The 23008-nt window shown below is 45.1% G+C and overlaps 1 protein-coding gene across 1 annotated transcript in view; it reads left to right on the forward strand.

The window, feature by feature from the left end:
* ATP8B4 (ATPase phospholipid transporting 8B4 (putative)) overlaps positions 1-23008 on the forward strand; it is a 200904-nt gene that overhangs the window by 52718 nt on the left and 125178 nt on the right. The window contains 2 exon segments of the mRNA XM_019477374.2: positions 21066-21179; positions 22587-22685. Coding sequence (XP_019332919.1) covers positions 21066-21179; positions 22587-22685 — 213 coding nt within the window.

The following is a 23008-nucleotide window of genomic DNA, read 5'->3' on the forward strand; positions in this document are numbered from 1 at the left end:
CTTCCCCTTCCTCAGCTTTCACTTCCTGCTGCCACCCCAGAGGGCAGTATAGCACAGCCCATGGTGCAGCAAGGGAGCTGAGGTGTGGTGTCCGTGTCCATGTGTGTTGCAGAGGGGGGCACTGTGTACATGCAGTTTAAGAGCTCTGTCCATGCATGCAGTGGGGGTCCTGCCTGAGCACAGTGCAACGGCCACCTGAGTGCATGGTGTAGTGGTGTGTGGGCAGGGTGTGGCTGCCTGCACATATAGTTAGGGACCTACCGAAATGGCAGTGTCATGGATTTTGCAGATTTCGTGAAATCTGGCACTGCCTGTGAAATCTGCAGGAAAAAAAAAAGAAAACTTACAGAGAATAAAATGCTAGCTCCCCTAAGGGAGCCAGCAGTTCTTAGGGTGCTGCAGCAACCTGTGTGGGTGGGGAATGGGATCTGCCTGCTGGAAGGGCTGCTGACAAGATGGCTGCTGCTCCTTCCCCTCATTGGTGATTGGCTACAAGGGTTGCCTGCCATGTGGCTCCATCCCTCTCCACCAATTGGTGATGAGGGTTGGGGCTGCATGATAGACATCCCTCATGGCCAATCAGTGGCAAGGGGTGGAACTATATGACAGGCAGCCCTTGCAGCCAATCAGTGGTGAGGGGCGGGGCCAATCAGTGGTATGTGAGGGGAGGAGTCGCTGCACTCTGTCTACAAAATGGCTGCCAGGCCCCACATTCTGCCCACAAAATCAGGGGGCAGCCCCTTTGAATTCGGTAGGTCCCTACATACAGTGCACTGAGGAAGTGGTGTATGGCCTAGGGCAGCGGTTCTGAATCTTTTTCAGTCAACGTACCCCTTGGTCTCAGAGTGAGACTTCACGTACCCCCTTTCAATGGGAAATTACTTTTTTAGGCTCTTTGACCTGTCTTAGACAATGTATGAAATATATCTCACGTACCCCTTGATGAGGCTTCACGTACCCCCTGGGGGTCCCCCGGTTCAGTACTGCTGGCCTAGGGGCTCATTGCTTACATTTAAGTGGTCCAGGGCACTTAGAAGTTGGACAGCTCTGGCTTAATATATCGGGCAGTATATTTTCAACATCTGTTTGGGCAGAATACCCAGAGTATGCGTACCTGTCAGGTCATGCTAAAGGGCTGCAGAACAGACACAGTTTATGCAAATAAAGAAAAGATGGGAAACAGAGCCCTCCCTCTCTTGACCTGAAAATAGCTGTTGAATGTCTGTCAGTACATTAGTTCAAGTTTGCATCTGATTGTAATGAAGGCATTGTGCTTTTGGACAAACAAACAGCTCCATGATGATTATTATTTAAAATAAATAGATGGTTTTTAATTTCTTAATCTCACAAATGTTCTTATGTCTGGTTTGACAGTTTCTAACCCATTATTCAAATAGCTCATTAATATTTTTAGTCTTTTAAAGTAACTGCTTATTTAGAGCCAGTTTTGTGTGACATATTTCCGTTGTATTTCTTCTTTTCTTCCTCTTCCTTGGAAGTTGCCACCAAGAAAACAGAATTATATTTAAGAGTTGTCTCAGCAAACTTAAGAAATCCACTCTTGGCTTTATTTCAAATGCGAAAACTTCATAAGTCAAGTGTCTTACTGAACTGACTTCTTTGTTGTTTATTTGCCCTTTATTTGCTGTTTGTTTACTGCCTGCCAAGATACACCGTGGGCCTTAGGAAGTATTGTCCTGCTGCATACTGTGTGTAAAATGTATTATTCATGCATTTCCCAGGTGCCTGGTAGAGTATAATCTGTCTTCATGATAGTGAGAAATGTTTGAGTTGTGTTTTCTGTTCCTGAACTGTTCTCAGCCTTTTTGGAGCATATTATGTGTCAACATCTATCAGAATAGTAAGGAGGGAAGCAATGCTGCAAGCAATAAGAGATTCTCTGGGGAGAAATGTTATTTGCAGGTAAAAAGTTATTTTGACTGTCCTTCTCTGTTTTTTTTTAATATTATATATTTACTTGAAAGAAGCTACAGTACCATTCTGTCTTGTCTTTCATAAGATATGGTTCTAAGTGGAAAGACTACTGTTGTAGTTAAGATAGAATACCAGCCTTAAACCAGGCTGGGAAGCATAAATTAGTTCTTGTTCAGAAAAGAGGGGAGTTGTACAAGAGCGCTTAGGGTTCATAGGAGGCCTTGGTATCTTTTCTTTGGGCGCGTCTACATGTTGCTGTACAGCACGCTATGACATCGTAGCAATCAAATGGGTCTACACATGATCATCAACTATGTTGCTGTAGTGGTATGCTCCCTCATTTTAGTGCTCTGGATGTAGCAGTGAAATCTAACTGTGTGCTGCATGCATGGTGCAGTATGGGCAGGTACTGCGCCATGCTTTAGTACTTGCAAAAGGAAGTATTAAAGCATGGCACCATAGCAATGTCACCATACAGCAATGTGTAGCTGCACCCTTCATGTCCTTTTGGCTCTTGGGGAAATTGCCCAAAAACAAATTTGCAACACAGATGGCTCTTTTGCATTTTCTGTTGTATATCAGCATACCAAATATTATTTAATAATAAGAAAATAAAGAGGTACAGGGGTATTTTTAATTGAGCCAACTATGATCTGCTCTCCCACTTCCATGAGCTATCATTCAACATTTTTTTATTCTTTCCCCACTCTTTTGCTGAATTTATTATTATATTTATGTCTTTGCAACATAAGAATGACAACTGCTAATGACCATCAGTGATCAATGAGTGGTCCAATTTGAACATAAGCCTGTGGTAAGAGTATTGAGTAAAGTGCCTCCAAAATGGCATAATATAGTTGTTTGCTCTGTTACAAGATTTATGATATACTGTTTACAAATTAGTAGATGATTTAGCAGCTAGACCTGCTAATGCAACTGTATTCTAAAAGTCAAACTTCATTCTTTGATGGCTCATACTTAATCACCAAGTGTAAAAGTCTGAAGGCTGTTTCTGCCATGGTTTGCTCCCAGACAATACCACTCTTTAAATTTTGACCTCTGTTAACTGAGGTGGACCTTAGTTACTAAGTTTTTTATTTATCATAAGTTGGTTGAATCCAGCTATCTCCCTTGTAGAGTTGCATTGATTCTGTAGGGTTGACATAGTTCCATAAATTTATTTCATAAAGTAAGTACATATTGCTTGGAATACATGCAAGAAACTGGTCTGTTAAATAATATATCATTTTGACACATATTTGTGTTTTGCTTTCTCATAGATGAATACATCTCATTAATACTGATATCCTTTATGAATTATACGCATAAATACTTATAAATGGAATGTTCTAAAGTTTTAAGTAAATTATGAGCCCCAGAGGCTATATGACACCATGATTCTGTCCTAGGGATTTGGAGCCATTCAGGAATTGTATATTGCTCAAGCAGCACCCCATAGATTTATTAAGATGCCGAAGCCACTTGTGGGAATTACAGCACTATGTGCTTATGAGCTGTGAGTTACCCTGTGCACGTATAGCACGTACAGCTTGCTTTTGTGTTGTCATGAGAGTTCTTGATATAATGCAAGATCTTAGGGTTCATTTGTGATGAATCCCATAGTAAATCTGTGTTACTAATTATCTGAGTCCCATGCTGTTAATGATTTATTTCAGCAGAATTAGCTTGTCATAATATATTTACTGCAAAATATTAATGCAGATTATGTTAACATAAAATTACATTTGAAAAGTAATTTTCTATATCTCTGTAGCTAATTTCTTAGTGTACTTAAAACTTGAATCATGTTTTAAATATATAGTACTTTGTGTACATTTATTATAATATTATAAATATTATATTATATTTATATAGAATTATTATTATATTATATAGAATATTATAGTTGCATCCATTGCTCTGGGTTGAGTGTTTTACTGCCGTTTGCTAAAACATAAATTTATAAAATACCATATTTACTCAAATACAAGATGAGGGCTCCCCCCCAGCATTGGGGGAAAAAAAAACTTGTCTTATAATCATACACAGGGGAATCTCACTAAATATATTGTCTATCATTAAACTGCTGCCAAAAGCAGCATGTGTTCAGCAATGATAACCAACTATGAAGCTGATTAAATGCAGCCAACACTGAGCATGACTATAAAACACATGGCCCACATTGGGAAAACATGCTGATTTTTTTTTTTTGCTATATATAAATAAAATAAATAATATAATCATACTATAGGTATATAACTACACCTCTACCAACCTGTCTTGTGACCACTATGGTTCACGTGACAGTCCAAAATGCACTTTACAGTTACGCTGTTCTTAGTCCCATCATAAAGACTGCTCCGTGTGCTCACGTGCCCATCGCTGTCACCATTAAAGTCACAATTACAAAAAGGACTGCCTTTAAAACGTATGGTAGTGCCCTTTTAGCATAGTCCCCTTCAGTCCTGACTCTTATTCAAGTCATGGTGAGGCACTACATTGCATACATTTTGACCCCCTCTTCACTCCTGCAGCAGAGCTGTGCCTTTCTTTCCCATTTTCCGTGATTCCTGTTTCTTCATCAGCCTTGAATGCCTGGCAAACATCATGAAACAGGGCCCCAAAAAATTCACTCAAAATCCCTCTGTCACCCCCTCTTTCAGTCAGCTGGACATGATTAGTGTGGCCTTGCCCCCCATGAGATGGAGTGAGACCAGGTTGCCCTGTGCCTCATTTGCTGAGCTGTGCTGTCACCATGGCTTGAAATGCTGTTTGACTCTATGAGATAAATCATATTGGACTAATATCATTCATAGTTTGACCCATGAGGATCAGGCTTGCATGCTGTCAGGGTGACAGATCCACGATGCCTCGATGCAGCTGTGAGAGATGCTACAGTAACAATGGGGGAGGGAACAGGAGGTTGCCATACTGAACCTCAACTTGGAGAAAGCCTACAACTGAGTATCCCATCGCTTCCTAGTGGAGACGCTGAAAAAGACGAGAGTCCCTGAAACTTTTGACACTTGGATAAAGGCACTGTACACCAATGTGAGCAGCAGGGTACTGGTGAACGGGTCCCTGACAACCCCGTTTCTGGTAGAGTCAGGTGTTAAAAAGGGTTGCCTGCCTCTCCCCAGTCCTATTTATTTGGACAATGGAACCTTTAGCATAGTGGCTCATGCAGGACTCCAGGATCAGTGGCATGAAGATCCCTGGGGGCAATGGGGAAGAGACAAAAGCCCATGGATGACCTTAACATCTTATGCAGGGACAAAAGTTTGATGGAGAGTGCTACAACATACCCACGTGTATGGAGCAGCAAGAGGAGCCAAGCTCCATGTTGAAAAAAGCACCTGCCTAGTCCTGGGAAAAGCTTGGGGGGACCTGTCTCCCCTGGGGGTCTCCATCCCCCATGAGTGGGTAAAGATTCTTGGGGTGGAGTTTGACCCAGAGCTGATGGGATAGAGGGCATGGGAAAAGACAGAGGCCAAGGCCAGACAGAGACTGGGGCTATGGCAATTGTGCTGCCTGTCAGTAGGACGGGTGTGTGGTGCTGATGAAGGTGGTGCTACTGCCAATACTTCTACGCATAAGCGATGTGTAGGGGGGGCACAGGGGAGCATGTGCCCCCCCTGAAATTGGCCACTGCTGCGGGCTTCTGTGGGCGGTCGCTGCCCCCACTTATCGCTTGCCACACCCCCCATCACCTCTGACACCGCCATGGCCACCTGCAGGTGGGCCCCACTTGCTGCCACAATGCCCCCACCACCAACGCTGCTGCTGCTGCCTGTGGGCAGTCACCTTGCCCCCCCCCCCCCCCCCCCCCCCAGCCTCCAGAGGCATATGTTGTTCATGCTTCTACATACTCTTCTGGTCCTCCTTTCCTCAGAGAAAGTAATTCATAGAATCCAAAGAGCCATGTGTGTCTTCTTTTGGACCTCCACATGGGAGAAATTGGTGAGGACCAGGTACAAAGTGAAACAGTCTGGAGGCAGAGAAATGCCAGATGTCCTTCTCTTCCTCTGGGCCAAGTACATGGAGGTGGAATCCAAAACAGCCCACTTTGTCAAGTATTTTGCAGGGCAGCTGCTGAGACAGTGGCAGATGTACACAATGACCAACAGGAGCCCATGGGTCTATGAGGTCCTGAAACACTTCTGGGAGAAATACAAGCTGCACAACATGATCCTAGAGGCTCTGGTGAACCACTGCAAGATATGGGACATAGTAAGGGCAAGAGAAATCCTCTCACCCTTGGACTTACTACCTGGTGATAGCTGCCAGGTTGTGTGGGAGTAAATCTTCCACAAGGACCTGCAGAAGGAGCACAGAGACCTGAACTGGCAGATAGCCCAGTGGGCACTCCCTGTACAAGCATGGAAAAACACAGCAAAGCAGAGAGGTCTATCAAACTGCCCGAGGCCAACCTACTGGTGGCAGACAGAAACAATCAACCACCTCTTTTGGGACTGCCTATATGCCAGGGAGGGTTGGAAGAAAATATACGTGCTCCTTCTGGTGGTGGCAGGTTTCAGAACCCTGATCAGGGAAGCAGTCCTCTGCAGGCATTTGACCAAACATAAAGGGGCCACGGCAGCCTGCTTCAACCAGTTCGGTTCCTGCTTCAGGTATGCCCTGTGGGAGGCCAGGAGCCTGCTCACAAACAGACGCTCAGACCCTACAGTCAAGGACTGTATTAAAATGGGGCTGAGTGAAATGTACTGGTACTACAGGAAGACAGAAGAGGATGATGGGAGAGATGGCAGACCTCATATGGTGGAGAGGGGACTGGCATAGACTTTTCAGAGGCAAACCCTTTGAAGAGGACAATGGTGAGGACAGCCATGTTGATGATGATGACCATGACAAGTGAAAGCATTAGAATTGTGATAGGTGAATGGGTGCGTGGTGGGAATTTTGTAACGGAACTAAAATATTTTAACCTCTAAAGTGTGGTTTGGTCTGTCAAGTGAACTATAGTGGCCACTTAATGGGTTGTTAGAGGTATAGTTATATTTATTTATTTATATATTAGAAACATATATTTTTCCAAAAAAAAAAAAAAAAGTTTATGCTACATATCCAAGATATTTAGCCTCTTGGCTAAGATCAAGGGAGACAGGGGGCATCTGACCCCCAAGTCCTCTGGGTCTGGAGCTTACACGTAGGATGCCTGCCATGGATTTGGGGAGGATCCAAAGCCCCAGACTAATGGGCCTGGGAGGGAGGATACTTGCCCAGTGATAGAACTGCACAGACTTGTCAACTGAACTCTACTCAGTCAAATTTTGGAACTTGATTTTTGGAACTGCTTTGGCTTTGAAAAAGGAAAAAAACCCAGAAAAAATATCCCAAATTGTTTGTGCTACATAAAAGTAGGTGCCAAAGTGATGCTTAAGAGTGTGTTAATGGAGTGTTTGTGCTAAGAATTGCAGCAGTTTTAAAAAAAGGTAATGTGCCTCAATTTTGGACGAACTAAATATATGGATACTATATGCAGATTTTTCAAGAGAAGGTTTAACAGAACTTTGTTTCTAGTGAACTAAGCCACACACATGCTTGTTCGTTTTATACATGGTAGACTTTGTAATGTTTCCCATTCTCTACTTCCTAATTTTTCTTTTTAGACCATCTAAATTCTTTCTGCAAGTCCTGTTAAGGTTCCTTTAATTAGGAAAAACTATTTCAAAAGATTTGCTTGTTTGAAAATGCATCATGTCAGCCTATTTGCATGTCCCTGTCTGTGGCTGTTATCAGATGTTAATGGTAAAAGGTCTTACAAAACATTGTAATATTGCATAAGTATTAAGTAATTTGGTAGTTCAAACTTGTGTTTAACCTTTTGACCTGATCAGCTAGGCAAAATATGGAGCCATGTAGGTTATTCCACTGAGGAGAAGAAATTGGTGATGGAGTCAGATATTTCATTAAAGCAATACAGAGCATGTAAAAAGTCCTGTTTTTCTGAGCATTGGAGGAGTCAACATTCAGAGGTTCCTTGCTCAGAACATACAAGAGCTCTGCATCCCACGTTTTCCTAGGGATGGAAATTGTATTTGTTCAGGCTGAACTGAAGCTTCTGTCTCTCTCTCTCTTATCCTGTGATATTTATCCTCGTTTCTTTACCAGACCTGTCCTTTATTCCACACGCTTATACAATGCTCCCTAAGGCTCAGCGAAAGTCCACTTTCCAAAATGTTTAGAAACCCTTTTGAGCAGGCTTGGATTTGGCTTTTTTGTGGGGTAGCAACATGATTACATTTTTTGTACAGGTATCTTAACTGATGGATAACAGTTTCAATCAAGTTCAGCTGAAACATTAACATTAGGGCTGTGCAAAGCTTTGGTAGCCAATTTGATTCAGAGGAGATTTCGGCCTGATTCGGTGACCAAATCTGTATCTGAATCAAATCAGGATACCTGTTAAAAGGTCCAAATTGATTCGTAGAGATTCAGCGCTGATTCAGAGATTCGGCCATAGACTACAAAGGCAGCAGTCCTCGACCACGCTGGACACAGCTGCCTCCAGCAGATAAGTCTGTTATGGTAGCTGGAGTGGGGAGGGAAAGGCCGTGTAAGGAGGTGGGGGAGATCAATGCCCCCACAGCCAGGGAGGGATTGGGGTTGGGGCTGGGGCAAGCTGCCCAGATGGGGTAGGGGGCGCGGGACTTGGGGAGGGGGGCTCCCAGCACTGCATGCTGCTGGTCCAGGAGCTGCTCGTTTGGTGGCTCCTCTGGCGGCTCTCACTGCTGGTCCGGCAAGGTACGGGAGTGGGTGTGTGCCCCCAGATCTGTGCAGGGTGGTCTGCGCTGGGCTGCGCTTTGAGAGGCTAGCCCCAGCCACCCGCCATCAGGCTGGGCTCTGTGGGATGGGTGGAACCAGGGCTGTGCTCCAGGTGGCTAGCCCCAGCTGCAGCCCGCAGCACAGCCCTGGTTCCACCCACCCCATGGAGCGCTGTGGAGCGGGGGCTATGGCGGGGCTGCAGCCATCCTAAAATTCCTTATAGACCCTGCTGCTGGCCCTACCCTGATTTGGGTGCATGTGCCTGACCCCATGCCCTGCCACTGCTTGCCCAGCTGGGGCGAAGCCACAGTTTGTCTGGGAGGCACAGGGAGGCTGGACCAACTTCTGCTGCTGCATGCTTCTTGTCTGAGGCAGCACAGTGGCACTGTCCCACACCTCCCTGCCCCAGCTGGGCAAATGGTGGGAGGGCATAGCCCCTGCTCCCAGTGCCTTCCACCTGGAGCAAGCTGTGCCTGCATTGTGCCCCGCCACCTCACCCTGGCTGGGTAAGCAGCAGCAGGACATAGCCCCCACTTCCAGCACTGCCACACCCACATCCTGCTCTGCCCCAGCTGTCCAAGCAGCAGCAGGGCAGAGCCCCTGCTCCCAGCACCTTCTACCACCCATCCAGAGCACAGCCCTGCTTAGCCTGCCGTGTGCAAATCTGGGGGCACGTGCTTGCTCCCATGCACTCCTGGACTGGCAGCAAGAGCTGACGAGGAGCCTGTGATGGCGCACAGTGGTGGGAGCCCCACTCCCAAAGTCCCGTGCCCCCTACCTTAGCTGGGCAGTTTGTCCCAGCCCCAATTCCTCCCTCACTAAGAGGGCGTTGATCTTCCCCCTCACATGCCCCTTCCCTCCCTGCTCCACCCACCACAACAGACTTACCAGCTGGAGGCAGCTGTGTCCAGCGTCCTTGAAAATTGCTGCCTGTTTAGTTTGTTTGAATCATCCGAATCAAATCGGGGCAGTGATTCAAATCACCGAATCGAATCACTGCCCCTCTGAATCAGCTGAATCTGAATCTGAAGCAAATACTGCTTTGCACAGGCCTAGTTAACATTACTGTTTGTTACAAAACTACTTATTTCATAACGCCCCATGCAAAATAATAAAACTGCATCTTTTCTTTTTAAAATAGCTTTCTTGCCTCGTTTCAGCAGTGATCTAGTTACCCTTACTGTTGGCAGCGCACTGTATATGTTAACAGAAAGCAGCAGCAGCAATTCTCTTCATTTTCCTCAAAGGTGGCCATTCAAAATAATTACAGCCTGTGTTCACACCTTTCCTTCATAGTATATGGTAAAATTATTTTCCCTCTTCCATAAAATAGAGATTTTTGCTTTGTCAATCTACAGAAGTATTATTTTGGATAATAACATACTGTATTAGTCAGTTGAATAGTTTTGTCTGTTAATGGCAATCAGGACTTGTAGTAGAGATGATATCTTTTATTAGACCAACAAGATTTTTGCAAAAAACTTCTTTAATTGCAAGATTTGTTCCGTTACTAGATTTCTTACTTAGCAGAGGGGCAAATAAATATCAATTATTGCTAAATAATGTGTTAATGTAGTGTGTGGTAGGCTGGCTTAGTTGGCAGCCTGATTTTCTTTTGGCCCCTCTACATGTGCAGGTAGAGGCAGGATGGGATCCAATGCACAATCCACACCTCCTGCCTTGATACCTGTACATGGCAGGAGGCATGTTTGTGGGATTGTGCTTTAGATCCCATTGTGCTTTTTTGCTCGTGCAGAGGGAGCCTGATCCTGGGTTCTTCCTGCACCAGCAGGAAGCAAACTCCTGAGGTTCGGAGCTGCCTCAGAGGGACTCCCAGCCACAGGAGAGCCCCACAAACCCCCAGGGCTTGGGGATTGCATTCCCAGTTGCAGGGGAGACCTCACTACATGTGCAAACTATAGCTGGTTGCTATCAAGCTCTAAACTTAGTACACATTTTTGTGGTCTAATTTTCTACCTGGTTGGAGCTTTTTATGGCATAATAGCTATTTTGCATGTGTGGCAATTTTCAAGGTAATTGTGCAATTAACCAGTTCATTGCATGGTACCTGTAATGTATAGCAGGGGTCCGAGGAAGAGAAGATCATTAGCCAGTAATCTTAATGGTTCAGTTGAACTTTATTGAAACTGTTCATCATTTAAGATAGCTGTAAGAAAAATATAATCATGTTGCTACCCCACAAAAAAGCTAAATGCAAACGTGCTCAGAAAGGTTTCTAAATAATTTGGAAAGTGGACTTTTGCTGAGCCTTAGGGAGCATTGTATGTGTGTGTGGAATAAAAGACAGTTCTGATAAAGAAACAGGGAGAGAGAGCAAGCGAGCGAGCTTCAACTAAGCCTGAACAAACACAATTTCCAGCCCTAAGAAACAATACAAAACAGAAAATGGCATTATGGTCTTTTATAAATCTATGGTATCTCCATGCCTTGAATACTGTGGGCAGTTTTGGTCCTTCCACATCAAAAAGGATATAGAAGAATTAGGAGAGGTACAAAGAAGCTGACAACAAGAATAATGAGTGGGCTTCAATATGAGCAGAAATTAAAATGGCTATGACTTTTCAGCTTAGAAGAGAGATGCTAAGGGAGCCATGACAGAAAAAATATTAAATGGTGCAGAGAAAATGAAAAGGGATTTATTCTTTACTATCTGTCAAAATATGACAAATAGGGAACGTAAAATGAAACTTAGTAGTAGGTATAAGACTAATAAGTGGAAGTGCTTTTTTATACAGCGTATAATTAATTTGCTGAACTCATTGCCACAATGTGCTGTAGAAGCTGATAGTTTAACAGTGTGATAGGGGATTGAACAAATTCATGAAGGAAAGGTTCATCAGTAGGCATTGACAATGTTAGATAGGGGTACCACCTCTGAATCAGAACTTCCTAAACATCTAGATCAGGGGCAGGACTCCATGCCTCCACATGGTGCCCCTGACACTAGCCAGGAGCAGCACATGGAGGCATGGAGCTACAGTCCTGCTAGCCCCATGGAGTGGGGCAATTACTGGCGGTCCTCCCTGCAGAGGGAGGGCTGGGGAACAGCCACAAGGTCCGAGGCCAGAAGTCTCTGGTAGGCAGAAGCTTCCAGTTGGGGGTTGGGGTTGGGGCAGGGCCGGGCAGTCCAGGCCAGGCCATGCTGCTGCCGCCACTGATCCTACTGCTGGCTCCTCCTGCTGCTGATGCCTCGTCAGCTTTTAGACAGGCAGCCACCGGCAGGTAATAATTTTTTTAATTTGAGAGAGGCCTCACGGGCCGGATAGATTGGCTTGGTGGGCCATATTTTGCCTGCTCCTGATCTAGATGTTAGAAGTTGCAGTGAGAGAAGAGCAGGGAATGGAGGTTTGTTGGCAGCTCTTCCAGTGGCAGTCACCTGTTTATTATTCATCTGCCCATAGTCAAATGGAGTGAAAACAGTGGGACTCGTTTGAAGTAATTGGCATTATAGCCATTTAACATAGGTTAGAATTTGGACCTCACTGTCCTCTACCCATTTTTTAAGTAATACAGTAAGAATGCACTCTTTTTAAAACACTGACTGGTTGATGCTTTATGTTCTTTATTACATATGTGTCTAGCAATATTTTGTGGATATACTGACAAAAGGCTTTTGATCTCCTTTTCCAGCTATATAATTCTTGTAGGAAATAGGCCTGTGCAAAGTGGCTACAATTCGCTTTGGATTTGGATTCGGCCGATTTGAGGAGCAGTGATTCGATTTGTCATTTCAAATTACTGTCCCAAATCGATTCGGCCAAACCTGATTCAGAGATTCGGCAGTTGCCGAATCTCTGAATCACACAGGTCCATCCCCTGCCTGCTCTCCCAGTCCTGTCAATGCCTGCCCCACCTGCCCCAGCTCCCAGCACTTTGAAAAAAAAAAAAATCCCTGACTCACCAGGTACTGCTGGGTGGGATGGTGACCCATACTGCTCCTCACTGCCCCATGCTGCATGGGGGGCTCTGCACGAGCCCCCCAAACCCGGGCCACTCTCCCAGACCCCCATGGCTGCCCCTCCTGCCCCAGCTCCCGACTCTTCAAGAAAAAAAAAACAAAAAAACCCCTGGACTCACTGGTTCCTGCCTGGTGGGGGGCAATCTCTGATGTTCTCCACTGCCCCACACCACATGGGGGGTCTGCATGAGCCCCCTGAAGCTCCAAGGCTACTGCAGGAATAGGTGAGTTTGGGGTTTTTGTTGTTGTTTTTTTTCTTAAAGGGCCGGAACAGGGGTGGGCAGGGCAGACATGGGGAGGGGCTGGGGGAGTAGGCAGGGGTTGGGGGGCTCATGACAGAGCTCCCCATGCAGCACAGGGTAGTTGGGGGGGGGCAGCAGGGATTGTCCTCCCCTCCCACCTGGCAGCACCTGGTGAGTAAGAATTTTTTTAAAGCACTGGGAGTTAGGGATGGGGGGGCAGCCATGGGGTGGGGGCTGGGGGAGCTCAGGGGATGCTGGGGGGCTGGGGCAGCAGGCAGGGGATGGGACCTGGCAGGGGTCCCCCCATGGTCCCTTCTCCGCTTCTCAAGCCTCCCCTCCCCTCCCCTGTCTCCTACTTACCAGCTCTGAGTCCAGCTCCAGCTTCCTGCTGCAGTATGCAGGGACTGCCTGAATTGTGGAAGCTCTCCGAATCTTTTCCAAATTGATTTGGAGAGCTTTGTATCAATTCAGACCTTTTAATTGGTCCCCTGATTTGATCTGGATTTGGAGATTCGGCCACTGAATCAGGCCAAATCTTCTCCGAATCGAATCAGCACAGCCCTAGCAGGAAATACGTTATTTGCTTTATGGTAGTACAGGAAATTCTTTGTATAACATATGCTTTTCTATCACATCTTGAAGGGAAGAAGCCATGCAGTGAATAAATTAGTCTCAAAGGGAAATTTAATTTGTTCCCCAAAGAATTCTTCACAGTCAGAGTTTTCTAGATAAACTTCAATTCATAGACTATTCTGCTTTCACTGGAATGAAACTTAGGAACTGTATCTAGTAATTTTATGAAGCAGTGCACAGTGCTAAGAAGAGCAGCTAACAAAGCACCTTTTGGTGAAAGTGGCTGGAAAACCTACTTACTGTATGTTTACTTAATAAATAATAGTTTGGAAATTAGACTCCTGAGACATGAGAGGCAGTGCTCTCAGTAGATCCCAAAGACTGAAAATGACTGCCTTTGTTGATTGAATTAGTGTCCATAGAGTTGAAGAATATGTTTTTCAGTTTGATCTAGTACTGTTGATTATAAAGCACTTTTTTTTCCTACTTTTGATTATATTTTCTAACTACCTGCAAAATATGGTGACTTTTCTGGGTAACAGATAAGAAGACTTTTTTGTTGATATGTGTTTTATTGTGACTATAGTCTTTTAAGATAATCTCTGTGATGGTGGGCAGGTATTGTGTTTCTCCATTTGTTTGTTTCTCCTTGCTGAAACTTTCAGATGTATTAATGTAATGGTGGTTTTCAAAATCTGAACATGTGCTCAATAGAAGACTAGTTTAGTCAGAAACTAGTAAAAGTCCCATTGACTTCAGTGGGAGCTGGGTTGAACAGCAGCCTGTATTACATAGGCAATCCAACATTAAGACAAGTACTAACATGGAGTTACATGTGACTTCTATTGTGAAAAGTGATGTTTAAAATGACTGTATGTGCCCATGTTTCACATGTCAGTCACTTTCTGATCAATCTTTCGTATAGAGAGAGATAAAAGTCTAGCTGAGGGCCTTCAGACATGTACGTTTCACTATTAATAAAAGTTTTAGCTTAAACTCTCACAACTCCATTGTTTTCAATTTGCCTTGTAGTTCAAATATAAGTTATAATGCTGTTAATATGTGTGCAGGAAGGGACACCAGAGCCACAACTGATGGTAACCCTAGGTAGGAGGGAGGGTGGAGCAGGAAGCAAGTGGCGGAGGGGTGGCACTAAGTGGGGGTGGGGAGTGCAGCTATGGCAGGGGACAAAGTGCAGAGGGAAGCAGGTACTGTGGGGAAGGAGATAGGTGGAGAGGGCAAGGGGTGGTGTGGACAGGTGCCAGGGTGCACAGGTCCAGGCATGGAGTGGGGGGCAAGCAGCAAGGGATCAGGCTGATTGACTCCCCCACCACCTGCCCCCTGCTGCTCCTTGCCCTCCTGGAACTGCGTTTCCTGGTGCAGTCGTGGGAGGGAACAAATATAAGATGCCCCTCCAATAGTTAGATTCTAGACATAGCAAATTATAATAAATTCATACATTTTCATGTCTAGAATATAATTTTGGGGAGTCATCTTAAACTTGAAGTCCACTTGTATTCAGGTAAGTACAGTAAGTTTCCTTTCTTATTTTTCTCAAGGTAAAAAAGAACTGAAAAAATACAGGGAGCAGATATACTAAACAATCAAGTATTATTTTTATGAGCTTGCTTTTAGAATAAAATTGTACTTTAGGAACTGTGCAGTTTGGTGATCTTTAACCAGTCTGCAGAGTAGTTGAGTACACATGAAAGTAAGGGAAGTGATACAAATAATAAGCACATATTCAACAGTAGATGGTGCTTAAATTTTGGCCATTAGTATTTCTTGTATATACTGTTTCCCTACAGATAATTCCTACTAAACGAAAGAAAAATCTGTCTGGGTCAAGAAGTATATATACCTCAGTAATCTTGTCAGGAAATCCTCTCCTGGTTTGGGTTGTAAGCTTTGTCTATGATTGTTTTTTCGGAAAAAAGGATTCATAATATCTTCGTGTAGAAGTTTCATTCTCTATTCTTCCCCTGTATTTTTCACTGACACAACCAGAATTTAGCCTACACTGTCTAATCCGTTATCCGTGATAACATCTTATAGGGACAGATAATAAAATCAATCACATATGCTGATGGAGATGTATCTGCTTATCTCAGGTCTGAATTTGACTCTGTGTGTGAAAGATAAATGCCTATCTATATGTCTGTATCAAACTATAAACACTGTTTTGTTTTATGATTCTCATTTTGACTGCACTGAACTGTAAAACTGCACTGTATCTTGATAGTTTACTTTCCAGTGCCTTGTTCAGCTGGAATTCCTGGAAGTATCAGTAAAGGGCTAATACTTCATGGCAGCTGAATTATTAAACTGGAGGTTCTTCTCTTCAAATAAGAATACCTCAAGACAAGTCATCAAGGTTTTGCAGTGGCAAGCCACATCAACACAGCTTGGATCTGAGGTGGGCCAGTGCTTCTTCCTTGGCTGCCATTGCTGCTTCTCCCGGCTGCCTGGTTTGGGCAGTGGTGAAAAGTGGTGTGTAAGTCAGAAGCTTCTTGGGCTGGCTTCTTGGGCCAGCTATATATTCCCCAAAGACAATGATCCAGTTTTCAGGATGGTTTGTAATAAAACAGTGATAATGTGGCAATGGATGTAAAGCCAGTGGCCCCCAGCCATTTAAACAGAGGAATCCAGAAGCAAAGTTTGTACAAAAGAAGAAAGGAAGAGAATGGTCCTGAGGTCTTTAGAGAACTGACCGAAACCAAAAGATTTTTCAGCGGTGAGGGAGGGCTTTGTGCACTGTGTTATTTTTAATAGCTCTTGATGTTTCTTGTGCTTTGTTTGTGCATAAAGTTTGATCAGTATAGAAATTCCTTTGCATAGTCTCTGTTAATTGATTTTACAGTCTTATTGTTCATGGAAGAGGAAGGAGTTATCTGGTGGGTCCTCAAGTTTGGTGGAACTTTTGGAGGCATGCCAGAACTATGGACAAGGCTTATGATAACTAGTTATAGGTTAGACATTTGAACTGTGCGGTCCTCTCTCAAAAGGGGTGTTTGACAAAGGATATTTATCCGGAGAGTGTACCTAGAGAAACAGAGCTTGAAGCAGTGCTTAATCTCTGCTCAGACTTTGCAAACCAACAATATATACCAAGGGCAGGCCAGTATTTTAACAATGTGTATGGATCTTCTGTGATCATTTCCACACAACTTGCTTCTTTTTATGACAGTACCTGGGACCAATGGCGATGTGTAGGGGGTGCACAGGGGTGCATGTGCACCCCCTGAGAGTGCTGGTGTAGCCCCTGTCAGGTCACATTCCCTGTTTAGGTGAAGGGCAGGGGGCAGGCAGGAGCACTGGTGACTCCCCTTGTGAGCACCAGCTGGGGTGTGGGGCCACCAGCAAAAGCGACTGTGCTGCTTCCGGAAGTGGCTTCAGGAGGACTAATAGAAGCAGTGCAACTGCTTTTTGGTGAATGAGATTCACCTCCCCCCCCCCCCCAATCTGCTTTTTGGTGAATGAGATTCACCTACCCCCCCATAAGTGTGATTGGCTTTTGGGGGACCCCCCCCGGTTGCTGACTGGTGTCGGGGGGGGGCACATGCCCCCCCCCCCCCCCGACTCGAGGCACAAGTTGCCCATGCCTGTGACTATGTATTTTTGGACCACAAAATGGACTTCTTGTTTGAAATGAAAGGAAAAATGAAAATATCAGATCAATGTTCATTGTTGTTTTTGATCTCATGGACATTACGCCAGGAGGCAATTATACACATCTCTTACTAAGCATTTTGTTTTAGGTTAGTAGCAATCTTCCATATTTTTTGGATGTCAACCTAACTTTAAAGGAAACCTCTTTCTCTTTAAGATATTAGATTTTGAGTTATAACAATAGCTGATACTGAGTAAACTCTTTGCTACCCTGTTGAAAAATTAATAGGACATATTTCAGGCTCTCATATCTAATATTTTGCACACTGCTGCCTAGATAAAAGTATTAATGGATAATAACTTAATTGTTATTTAATTTATATTACTTTAAAAGCAATTATGATTGTCACCAAGGAAAAAGTAATAGTAGCAATAGTAGTAGCAGCTACAATGTAGATAAAAAATAGTTGCATAGTAACTAGAATTCCAAGATCTATTGGAGAAGACAAACGAGTTATATTTGTAGGTCTTGAAACCTCCCAGACTAGAATTTCGAGGCTTTCACAGCAGCTGAGGTAATTGTAGTTTGGATTAAACTGGACCTTTAGGCTAGGTACAGAGGTTAAAAAATCCCAAGGTGGATTCGTATTAACTGTTGTAGCTTTTCCTAAACTCCCTAGATTAGTTTGTGAATGAACAGAATTCGTTTGCCCTTCGGGGGGGGAGGGCACGGAGGCAGTCTGCACTCTCACACACCTCCCAGCAGGCTGCCAGAGAATTCTGAGCCCACCTGAGCAGCCAGCTACCCCTGATTGACCAGTGTGGCCTCAGCCCCACTTCCCTGCCAGTTGTCATCTATCAACAATAGCTGGGGAGGAAAAGAGAGTCCCTGCCATGCAGCCCCCCCAGCTTGTTACCCCTGCTCCTGGGTAGGACTGGGTCAGGTCTGTGCAGTGGGGCTCTGCTCCCCCCTCTGCTCACCCCCCCCCCCATTTCCCAGCATGGTGGACAGGTGCATGGATCCAAACTATGACTTCTTCCTGCAGTAAGGTCAGGCTGGGGTTTGACATGCATGGGAGAACAAAGCACCCTGCTGTCTGGCCCCCATCCCTGCTGTGCTGGCTTGGGACAAGGTAGTGAAGAGAGGCTCCATTTTTCTACCCCAGGGGTGGGAAAAATATGGACCAAATCTGGCCTGTGGTGGTTCTTTGTCCACCCCACAGTGGGTTCCTTAGTCCCCTGGCCCAGGCACAGTCCAGCCATGGTGTGTCCTGCTGCCTCCTAGGCACACAACAGGGCTGGGCTGGCTCTGCAGCTGGACTGCCTTTCTAGGCAACCCATGTGGCAGGTGGCTTCTTCTGGCTGCTGCTGCCACTGGCCCAACACTGCAGTATTGGTGGGGACCCATTATGCACAACCCTGATGCCCTATGCTTGCTCCATCTCACCTGTCCAGGCTGAGCAGCTGCAGCATGGGACAGAAGTTGTTACTTAGTAAGGGGGGAAAGGAGCCCCTCTTCCTCCCGCTGCTGGCAGTTCCCTGCTGCAGCTGCCCAGAGCCTGTGCTGGGCTGCCCTGTGTCTCCACTGCCATCACCGCTGCCTCCTGGCTGCCCTGTGGAGCAATGATGGCAGTGCAGAACAGCTCCAGGTGGCTACAGCAGGGAACTGCTAGCAGCAGAGGGAGAGGGGTTGCTTTTCCCCTTCTGTCTTGAAACCCCTGCCTACACAAGCAGCTTCTGTCCTGAGCTACTACTGCTGAGCTTGGGCGAGTGAGTCTGGAGCAGGTGCAGGGCATGCAGGGTTGGGGCTGCACACGCAGGTCCCTGCTGGTACTGTGGGGCTGGGCCTGGTAGTGGCAGCAGCCAGAAGGAGGAACCTGGGCTGCCTAGAAAGGCAGTCCAGATGCAGAACTGCCCCAGCCCCACTGCATGCCCAGGGGGCAGCAAGCCACATCACACATGGGAGGGCTGGGTCAGGGCTGTGCATGAGTTTCAGCTGATCTGCTCTGGTGGGGGGTGAGTCTGGAGTGGGCATGGGGTGGGCTAAGGTTGTGTACTGCTGGCAGTGGTGGGGAGGTGCCACAGGACGTGCAGGCTCTGGGCTGGTGTGGGGCGGGGCTGGGTGCTGACGGGCTCAGGGGAGTCCACATGGGGGATCCCATGTACACCCTGCCATACCCTCAAACCCTCCCCCACAAATCCCACAACCACACCCATTTCCACACACAATCACACACCCCACAAACACCTCACCCATCCACTTACTCCTTCCCAACTCCACACACCCCCACACCTTCCCCACATGTCTCTGGGGGCAGCCCCACTCACTGCTATGTGCACACACCCCACATGCACCCATGTCCCCAAACACACACCCCAGACACATGCCCCACAGACACCTCCAGCCGTCCTCCCCCTCCAAAAACCTCATAAACTCCATACCCACCCACACACACACACATCCTCACAAACACCTTCACAACCCCCCCATACCCACCCACATCCACACATACCTTCACATCCTCCCCTACATCCCACATATACACCCACCCACAGTCCCCCACAAACCCCATACCCACCCCACCATACCCCCCCACCCTTCCACACTCCCCTACAATATTCAAGAGTAAGACCTCATTTTAAGCTATTAAGCTATTAAAATAAAATTAAAATATGTTTTTGTCAATATTTGATTTTTAGTATACAATTTGTGGTTTTTTCCCCCTTTTCCAAGATAACACCCCCCCCCCCCAAAGGAATAGTTCTGGGGGAAGGAGAAGGACTTCCGGTGGCAAAGGTCAGGGCTTAGGGGGTGGGACTTCCATCCCAAGATGGTGACCAGGGGGCAGACACCTGTCAGGAGGCAGGGCACCTGCCAAGGGCGGGGCTACACTTGCAGCCCTCCAAAACTTGGTAAGTGGCCCTCCACCCAAAATAATTGCCCACCCTTGCTCTACCCTCTCCCTCTTCCTCCACTGGGCTGTGCAGGCATGGAACAGAAGCTTTTTTGGCTCCTGTCTGTGACAGCCTGGGGGCAGGGCTGGTCCAGCACCCACCTGAAGCAGACAAGCACTGCCTGAGGCTAGCATGCCACCCTGCGAGGGGTGCCTGGGGTGTTAGAGGGCAGTGAACTAAGGTGACTTGCTACAGGATCTGGGACAGTAGTTTGATATACTGCTCTAATCTAAACTGATTAAGTCTGATACTACATCTGTCTGGGTCTATCTTAGAGCAGGTTCTGCTATTTTGAAACTGGGCTGTGTGCGCTGAACTTCTGTTCTGTTACAGGTTTAGACCAGTTTCTGATCACTTACATTGGTTTATGTGCAGTGTCTGTTCCTAGTCTTAGGCTATTTTTAGTTAAATAGAATTCTGCAGTTTTATTTTGTATGCATGTGTGTGGACATTTGTATACTCATAAATGCTCAATTTGCTACCTGTTTATGCTGCATTTTCACTTAGCAGAATTTAATATGTAACTGAGCATCTGCATGGTAGTAACATCTGCTAGGAAAATCAGGAAAGCCCATTCCTTTCATTAAGTATTATTAATTGCTCCCAAAGGAATGTAGGGGTTGACCACACTTTTAAATCCACCCCTTCTCCTAGAAAATGCATGCTTCCTTTTATCTGCCCAAAAGAAACACTAGGGATGATAGAATCTAGAAAATTCTATTATTTTTCAAAGATTTTATATGTTGACTTGAAACATTGTTGCCATTATAAATGAAATTGTGGCTTTTAGCTTATACATCACCTGTTACTAACCATTTAAGGAATATAATATAACTCTAGTACTATTAGATGAGATTATCAACTACCATGACTGCAGTGTGTTCAAAAGTTGAAGCACATTTTGTGTTAGCACAATTTTAAATTTCAAAAGCACAATTTAAATTTTATGTCCACTGATGTTTTATATTTTTATTGTTATTTTTCAGGACAATCGCATCAAAACATCTAAATACAACATTCTTACTTTTTTGCCTATTAACTTATTCGAACAATTCCAGCGGGTTGCAAATGCTTACTTCCTGTTCCTCCTGATTTTACAGGTAACATACGTTGGCTTAGAAATGGTATTTAAAGGTTTGTTTTTGGGAATTGACTTATAGGTATATGTATATGCATTAGAATGGTTCAGAATAGGCAGCAGGGGTTAACTGATTTCTAAAAAGTCTGGATCTCATGCACACAGTTTCATGCAGCCTTCAAAGCAGACAGGCTGTCTAACACAACAAGGCCAACGGATATACACACAATCTGAGAAACTGGGGGCATGTATCGTACTGTTCCATGAGATAGGGTGGCACCAGCTAGCATGGTTCCAGAGCGGGGGAACAGACCGAATTAGGAGAAGGCCAGAAAGACCAAATTAGTATGTGTACATGTGATGAGCTATATGGAGGTGTGATGAACAGAGGCCAACCAGTGACAGCCATGAATCAAGAGTCATCAGGAGGGAAGGAGAATACAAAAGCAGAGGCTTGAGAGTAACAAAGGGTCCCTTCATCTGTGTCCCTCCCTGTCCTTCTCTCCAAGAGGGTCCTTGAGAGGGATCCCTGTCCCTGTCTCCCAGGAGGGTCCCTGAGGCCACCATGGACAGAGGATACACTACCAGTTTGTCTAATCCACTTCACTGGGGGGCAGGGGGCTCAGCATCCCACCTCCAGGCTGCTGACATCTGACACCTGAGAGAGAGCCTCAGAGTGAAGACTGCATCCTGGTCAGATGCACTTTGATTCTCTTGACAGCCCTACAATTTGGTAGATATATAGAATTGCTTGATTGTTTGTACTGCTTCTTTTCTGTTATCACTGTGTATCAATAAGTTTGCCTATTATCGAATGGAAAGGTTGTGGTTGGTCTGAGGGTGGGTCCCTCCTGAATCCTGTTCCCCCCCTCCCCTCCCACACCCTGGGACAAGGTATCCGAGTCCTAAATTCAGGGCTAACAATGTATAACTTCCTTTTTCTCACTAGTATATTTGATAATATTCTAGCCTTTTAATAAAGAGATCCAACAGTTGGTTTTTATAGCTCAGTCAATGCAATGGTCACTTATGATACAAACAAATAATTTAAATTATTCTATTTAGATCAGACTACATAAGCCTTATGAGATAACTATTAACAATACAAAAAAACTAGCCTACCATTGTCTATTATTTAAATCAGGGGTCAGCAACCTCTAGTCTGCAGGCTGGATCTGGCCCACTGACTCTGGTGACTCTGGTTCCAGCCCTGGCAACATGGGCCAGGTTGGAAGAGTCCTGCTTTCAGAGGTAAGCTCCATTAAAGCAGGCCTTCACTGCAAAACCTTGCTGACCCCTGATTTAGACAAAAACCTAATCATTTTTTTGAGCTACTAGTAATTTTCAAGGAAATTATTTAAATTAAATATATTTCTGGAATATTTTTACTGTACTTTTAAAAAAAATTTTAAAAATGTTTCTCTTGTAGTTGATCCCAGAAATATCATCCTTGTCCTGGTTTACTACCATTGTGCCTTTAGCACTAGTATTAACCATTACTGCTGTAAAAGATGCCACTGATGACTGTGTGAGTATCAACAATAGTTTACTCTTACATCATCTTTATCTATTCATGGACTGTTGCATAAATTGCTGGGTAGCAAATTATTAATTTATTGATTCTAGGGCCCTACTTTACAGCAGGGTGCATGTATTAATAGTTTAGCTTATCTGGTCATTATTCAGGCATGTTTTCAATGTCTAAAAATGTACATTATCCAAAAAAGGGATTTACTGTTGTTACTTAAGTTCAGAATGAACCCTTTCATACCACATGCCCTCAAATAAGATGCACACTTTTTGAGGGGGGAGGGGGGGAGGAGGCAGTATGAAGTGAAGAAGGTTTTTCCA

This window comes from Alligator mississippiensis, chromosome 11 (assembly GCF_030867095.1).
Source record: "Alligator mississippiensis isolate rAllMis1 chromosome 11, rAllMis1, whole genome shotgun sequence".
Classification (NCBI taxonomy): Eukaryota; Metazoa; Chordata; order Crocodylia; family Alligatoridae; genus Alligator; species Alligator mississippiensis.